The sequence below is a fragment of the Etheostoma spectabile genome, chromosome 7, assembly GCF_008692095.1.
Source record: "Etheostoma spectabile isolate EspeVRDwgs_2016 chromosome 7, UIUC_Espe_1.0, whole genome shotgun sequence".
Taxonomy (NCBI): domain Eukaryota; kingdom Metazoa; phylum Chordata; class Actinopteri; order Perciformes; family Percidae; genus Etheostoma; species Etheostoma spectabile.
Window position 1 is genome coordinate 16150892 of NC_045739.1, and position 7854 is coordinate 16158745.

A 7854-nucleotide genomic window follows, 5' to 3' on the forward strand; every position below is an offset into this window, starting at 1 on the left:
GAGAGAGAGAGAGAGAGAGAGAGAGAGAAAGAGGAATAAAAGATGTGCATATACAAAGACATGAAAAGACTAACTGTATCCTATGTGCAAAAATATGTTAGTGTTATGTGTGTTTATGATCCATGAACCTTAGCATGACTAGTAAAGTAAACAACTTTCCACCGCTGCCGCCTGTATGTGTTGAAGTTCTGAGTAAAACATAAACACACTAAAACACTGCAATTTAATATTGGCAGTTCCAAGGACCTGTTATTGGGCATGCTGGCTCACTAGCATGGCTTACTTGGACACTTCCTGGAACTGAACCATCATTATTGTTATTGGTTATAACAAGGGTGGTCAGAAATCCAGTACCAGAAAGTCAGATATTGAATATATTTTATATTTGAAAGCAAACAAGACAAAAACCAGACTCATCATAATTTTTATGACACATGACACATTTTTGAACGCAAAAAGACATTCAGATGTTGTCCTGTGCTCCCCGTGAATGTGTTTCAAAACTGTACTATACAGATATGTAGATTCATTACACAGAATTACAATATTCAGAGGACTTACATTCAAAATATACATATATCCTCATAAAAGTATTATCTATAAAGATAGTGTAAAATTATTGAATTTCATTTGTTTAAACAGTATTAATACAGTGTACCAAGCAAACAGAAGTGGAATAGCACTCAATACTAAGAGAGGGGAGAGATCACTCAATAATTACGTGTGTGTGTGTGTGTGTGTGTGTGTGTGTGTGTGTGTGTGTGTTGTGTGTGTGTGTGTGTGTGTCAACAGTTTGTTGTCATAACTTAGATTTCCTCTTGGGGAGAGAGAAAGTATGCATTAAAAGCTGGTTTCAAATCTCCAAGTTTTTTTATAAAGAGTTACGCTGAACTTAGAATTTGCTTCATCAGGACTGTGAGTTTTGTCTCTCTCTCGCCACACACCACACACACACACACACACACACACACACACACACACACACACACACTATTGACTCAATATTTGAACTCCAGTTCACCTGTGAAATGCCAACACAGTCTAAAATGCTTTAATGCTGTCTGTCTGTAGCCCAGCGACTGTGTGTGTGTGTGTGTGGGAATATATAGGCAAGTATAATCTGTACTCACGGACTGCTGTGGTTCCACTGCACACACAGTGGCTTGCTGCGATTGGCCGTCTCCAGCAGCTTGAACTCAAGCAGGATGGGCTGGTCTAAGTGTCCACCCACAAACGTCTGGTTGTTGTAGACAGAGATACTGACCACGGGGGAGTTCATTACCGGGTGTCTGGGAAGCCTGAGGCAGAGAGAATGCAGAGTTACCGTACATTTGCTAGATAAGACAGAAAGCAGAGTTTGATGTCCTGGTCAGGACGGTACAAAAAGGCAAAAACAAGGTGAGCAGAGAGTAACAAAACTGGTATACTAGACGTCAACGACCCACTAAAAACTGGACAGTTTGTTACTTTTTAATTAAGCACTGAGGTGAGGTGAGGAAGTGGCATTAAAGGATGGGGGGGAAGAGAAAAAGAGGCAAAGATACCATGATAAAAAGAGAGAGAGAAAACGGACAAGGATGTGATTTCGGAAATTATTCCGAAGCTTTATTACCATTTTCATTTTCCCTGTTTTTTTCACATTTTATAGACAAAGTGCTTGATGGTATTTCTTGCAATTTTTGGATTTTTTTTTTTTTAATTCTGGCAAGTTGCGGTTTATGATTAAAGATAATGATATTCTGAGAAGAATGTGTTTCTAATGATTTGATGCTCCTGTGAAATAAAAGCAGTTTTGGTTTACTCTTAATAAAGATATATGGGTAATCAGGATTTCTATATCCTGTTGCTTCCTTCCTTAGAGTGTTCAGACAACTGCTGTAATCTGATTGTCATTGTTCTGAGTGCGATTGATTCCCACCTTACTCCTCGTCGGTCTGTGTGGTACTTGGGAGGGAGGGCGCTGCCCAGACTGCGATATATCAGCATGATGACGATGGTGATGGGAGGCTCTGGCATTGAAACAGTGCGTCTGGCTGCAGTGTATTCTCCTGTCTGATTGGCTGAGATACTGACAGCGGCTGGGGCAGCATTCTGAGGAGCCAAGGCTGAAATGGAGAAGTCTGTGTGAGTTTATTTTCAGCCACTTAGACACTCAAGCCATTAATTCTATATGTGTGTGCTTCTTCTTACGCTCTCTCTCTGTCCGCTCCTTCTCCTTCCAGTTGTGTTGTTGTTGCTGTCGTTGTGGCACCAGGGCAGCAGGGGGCAATAACACATGGGTGTTGGGATCCCACAATGTCTGGCCGCGAAACAGGGTGGTGTGGTAACGAGGGAAACGCCGCCGCACATGGGTCTGGTTCTCCACGCGGTCCAGGTTCATGACTGTCAAACAAACAGGCAGCAATAAACACACATGAACACACAACTTTGGAAACAACATAAGTGGCAGGTGTTGGGAAAAACATAAACAGGAAAATCTTATGGACCAATTAATTATGAGACCTTGCTATACTATCGTATAGAAGATTTATGTTATAGGTCCTTGTTGTAAAACAAATGACTATCTATTACTGTATTGGATAGTGCAGTTGAGCACACTATAATTTAAAAAATGACAAAGCAAATATTATCTTGGTAGCATTTAACAACATACTGTACTGTCTGCCACACACACAGAGCATCATGGGACTTGTAGTTGTTGAAGGCTAACCTGTCTTTTCTCTTTGTTAAAATTATGAAGTTCTTCATTTTTGCCTGTTCAGTAGTAACTACCTATTTTTATAGGTAATTAATAAGATTGGCAGCAAACCTTAATAATGTGTAATGTTCCCGGTGCACACATTTTGTGCTGTACCGGGGTGCTTTACTTAAAACTCTGATTCACCTAAACGCCCTCTGAAGATGCTAAAAACATTTATTGAAAAAAGTGCAGACTTTTACAGTAAACCAGTTACTGTTGCTTCATTATTTATTAAACACTTAGTTTCTTTGCTAAATACAAGATCAGCAAGTTGAAAGTGATTTTTATCATTGCCCCTTCACTACTCCCAGCATCTGACATTGTGAGAAACTGTTAAGGTTAGCTATTTTTCCACTGGAACAGCACCCATATCCTGTTTTATGCCATTAAGCATTGAAGCAGATTTCTTGCCATGTCTGACAAAGTAAACTGCTGCATAGAGGACACTCAAACTACCATTAATCGATCCACCCTTGTGTTTATGGTAATAATACGTATGTCTCAAAATTAAATCAATTATCACTTATTTTGACAGCACATTTGAAACCTCCTTAATCAACGGTTGATAACATATTTGACCATATCCACCGTTTTAAGGAGGTGGTCTTACAGCTGGAAATCCCATTTGACAATTTTGATTAGGTTTGGTAATAAAACTCAAAAATACAACTAATTTCCCTTTTTATTTACAATTTAAGGGGGTAACCTAAACTGTTTGTGTCAATTAACCCATTTAATCTCTTAGCATTTCAGAGTGTGAAGAGCCATTACCAAATACACACACACACACACACACACACACACACACACACACACACACACACACACACACACACACACACACACACACACACACACACACACACACACACACACACACACACACACACACAGGAACAGTTGTATTATAGGAAATGAGGTGGCAAACACACATACGTACATAGTCAATGTGGAGTGTCCAATAATGAGTGAACACTTGACCAAGCAAACAGAAGTGGAATAGCACTCAATACTAAGAGAGGAGAGAGATCACTCAATAATTCCGTGTGTGTGTGTGTGTGTGTTTGTGTGTGACCGGTTGATGTGTGGAGAAAGTCTATTTTCTGATTTTAAAAGTGTGTAATATACTTTTTGATGGAGAAACAAATGGTTTATTGGTCAAATAAAATTGAAGAATTGGCTTTTTGATGACCAAAAACAAGACCAAGAAATTATATCAAGAAATTATATTGCATTTCTGCTTTCACTGCAGCTGCTAATTCTATGTGCTCCGTCTGGGGTTCTGCATCAGGTTCAGTTTTAAATTATCGAACAGCATTTTAGACGTGTTCCAAAGAGGAAGCAAAGACAGGTAAGCCTATTTTATATTTTCTTCAGGTCTGGGTTTAACTGTATTACCAAACTACCCTGGAAGAAGCTGGTCAGGTAAGAATCACTAGTTGGTAACTTTTATGAGTTTCATGAGTTTTGGGTGTATAGGATTTTATAGAAATTCAATCTGTGTGTGTAACTAAGAGCATTAACTGAGTGTGAAATTCATTGTCTGGCTTCATCCCTGCCAGAGCTGCTGCTGTTGCTATTTCAACACCAGGCTCTTGTTGTTGTTGTATGTGGCAAAGATTGTTTAACAGTATCACAAATACTGCTCAAGTGACAGAAACACATGGAAAAGAGCAAAATGTACAAGTGACAGGATACCAGAAACTAAATACAGTGCAAATGGCCAAATCTGCAGATGTACGTACGTGTGTGCGTGTTTCCGACAGAGTTAACTAAGTCACTTTTCATGTACAGTAAAGGCTAAGAAAAAGTACGTATGAACTTTTTCATGAGTTTTATGAGGTCTTTATTAATACTAAACTCCAGACTATCAGTGTGTGTGTCTGTGTTTGCTTGAACTTGTGTCTGTTACTGTTATGTGTGTGATTGTGTGTTTGGCATCGGTAAATCAAAATGATGAATGCTGGCCAGTGCTACAGCACTAGTTGCTGTATGTGTGTGGGAGTGTGAAATTCATGTGCTGCTGACAGCGCTCTGGCTGTGCCACTATCATTTGCGTTAGTATTGTTTGTCTCCCGCTTTACAATGAGTCGTTCTAGCTGATTTTACAGCAGTGATTTACAGAATTATGAGAAAAACGCTGCAAAACGTGTAAAGATTAAGATTGTTCTACTGTCCTAGTCTCTTTTCATGGGTCTGGTTAGATATAAGCTATTGTATTAATTCTGCAACTGTGTGTGTAGTCATTCGGAACTCACCTATGTTTGGAGCAACCAGCGCCACAGGATTGAGGTAGGTGAGCTTCATGTTCTGGGCCAGATTCTGGGCATACTGCTCCAGCAGCTCCGTCAGCTCAGCTGGACCGCCACCGGGTATGTGGTTCTGACTCTGAGCGAGAGCCCGCCAAAGACCAGAGGTACCAGGACCCAACAGCACACTGCAGCCCCGCACAATGTTCTGCAAGCAGCAGAAAGATGAACAATTAGTAAAAGACTAAAGGAAATAAATAGAAGTAGTTAGTGGTGATGATCTGCTTTTTCACAGGTGCTTCTGTTGCCCATTTTTGAGGAGTCAAAGAAGAAAGAAAAAAAAAAAAGATAGAAGACACAAAAAGTAAATGTGTCAACATCCTGGATCAGGAAAGGTAAAGAGACTTAGACGATATAAAGAAAGGGGATCTTTTTTCTGGGCAGACACCAGCTAAAACTTTCCAATGAAACTGAAGATGCTGACAGTAAAGCCTCATAGAGAGAGCAAAAAACCAGAAAGACAGAAGTTTAGATTGTTACGCATTCTAGTTGAGAAGAGATATCTGAAAAAACCTTATTGCCGAGACTTTTGTCAGGCTGCTGTGACCGAGAACCACAAGAACATGGGGATAATTGTTAACAGAGCTAAAAAAATAACATCCAAACAAGTCTTGACCCCAATTATAGTTAAGTTATATACCTGTTATATATAGTCTAGACTACACAGCCTTGCATAATGTTCTAAACAAAGAGAGATAAAGAGAGAGAGAGAGAGAGAGAGAGAGAGAGAGAGAGAGAGAGAGAGAGAGAGAGAGAGAGAGAGAGAGAGAGAGAGAGAGAGAGAGAGAGAGAGAGAGAGAGAAAGAGACAGAGAGAGAGAGAGAAAGAGACAGAGAGAGAGAGAGAGAAAGAGACAGAGAGAGAGGGGGTAGGAAGAACATTGTGAATTGTAGAGGGGAAATCAGAAACAGGGATTGTGGATAAGTGAGTGACAAGGAGAGAAAAAAAGAGAATGAGAGAAAGCTATCGGAAGAAGCTTAAGCTTGGCTCAAAGATGCAGGAAAAAGAGAGAAAGGTGGAGAACAAACAAACAAGACAGATGTGATGAAATGGAAAATGGTAGCGAGAAAAAGTGATTGTTGGAAGCAGGAGACAATAATGGATCACAAGAGACAGATCTCTAGAGATTCAAAGTTTATGTATTGATTTGTTACCAAATTTGTAACTTAGAAAGGTCAAAAACACCGCTATAACTATTATTAAGTAAACATGTAACCATACTTTTTGCTTTCTTAAAAATCATATTAAACCCTAGACTGTATAAACATGCACAGTCCAGTTTTCATTAATGACTTCCTCTGAGCATGTGGTCTTGTTAAGAGAAAACCAGGAACTCAAATATATTACTAAGACTGAAAATAAGCCAATATTTCTTAATGAAAAAAATGTAATGGTGGGAGTTAAGCTCCACACCCAATCAGGCTGTACACTGCAAGAGCTCATATAGCCTGTATTTATCTATTTAAAAGAAAAAGGGTGAAAAACAATGGAGACAAACAAAATGACAGAGAAATGGCAGCAGATGACAGGATTACTGGCTGAGAACGTGGCACACAAAGGCTGATTGAGAGGCAGCATGGACAGGTTGGAACACAATGCTAGCGCGATCACTTTATATGTGCAACACGTCATATCCAAATCCTAGTTGGAACTAACTATTTATTAGATTAATTAGATTTTCAAAATGTTCTATGAAATGAATTCCCTTTCTTTCTTAACCTTAATTTATGCTGTAGAGATCCTGCTATGAAAACAATTACTGTACATAACCAAACTTTCTGGACCACTGAGCAAGTACACTGGAGTCACAACAAATGCCAAATGTTTACATATTATAGAACATGTAATATCTGTATTTCTTTCCCTTATTTTGAAACCCATTTGGCACATCTTTTTTGCTGTGTACCTGATAAGACATTAGCCTGGAGCCTGGAGACGCAGTAGTCTACAGATGGATCTGATCACAGCTTTAACATTCTTCCAATCATTGCTACATTCTTGATGCAAAAAAACTCTACTTCTCTCCCTGCCTTCCTTTGTTTGTCCTGCAGCCACAGGGCTTTGCTACCACCGCTGGGTTACTATAGTAACAGTGTTCTACATTACCTGTTTGTCCAGCCTAATAGCTGCTGTTAAAAGTGAGATTACAAGTATTGCCAGATATACAGTATATCATCTTTTTTTTTTATTGGTGGGATAACAATGGGCTGTCTGCAGCCACACATCAGTGATGCCAAGGTAAAGCATAGCTGCTTCATTAACTCTTGTTGATGAGATGTAGCCACTGTTTTAGAGCAAATAGTTGAGGTTACAAGTGAAGCGAGATCAGGTTATTGTTTTCTGGATACTGCAAAATGACAATACAAATCATACCTGTAGTATTGTGGCAACATATAGCTGCTTTCTGTTGCTGTAAACCAGCAAACCTAACGTTAAACCCTAATGGCCATATTACTCATTTACTGTCAGGTGAGGTGAAACATCAGTAAGATGTCAGGCAGGAAAAGGTTTTCATTTCACTCCATATAGGATCTCATTAAGGCTACTGCTGCGTTGCTATAGCAACTGTCCTTGTTAGCCAAAGATAATGTATTGAACTGTGATGCTTTTGAGTGCCCCAATAAAATGTTCTTGTTCATTTAAGATTGGTTATGAACAAATTTAATATTGGTTATTAATTAGATGTTATTTAATTAATGAGCTGTTTGTAAGAAAAGGGAGTAAAGAAACACACAGGATGGCGTCCATTCTCTGGTGCAATATTTTTAATTTATATATATATATATATATATATATATATATATA

The 7854-nt window shown here is 39.0% G+C and overlaps 1 protein-coding gene across 1 annotated transcript in view; it reads right to left on the reverse strand.

The window, feature by feature from the left end:
• Positions 1-7854, reverse strand: part of celsr3 (cadherin, EGF LAG seven-pass G-type receptor 3) — a 95040-nt gene that overhangs the window by 20240 nt on the left and 66946 nt on the right. The window contains 4 exon segments of the mRNA XM_032520957.1: positions 1131-1298; positions 1919-2105; positions 2191-2382; positions 4999-5197. Of these exon segments, the coding sequence (XP_032376848.1) occupies positions 1131-1298; positions 1919-2105; positions 2191-2382; positions 4999-5197 (746 nt within the window).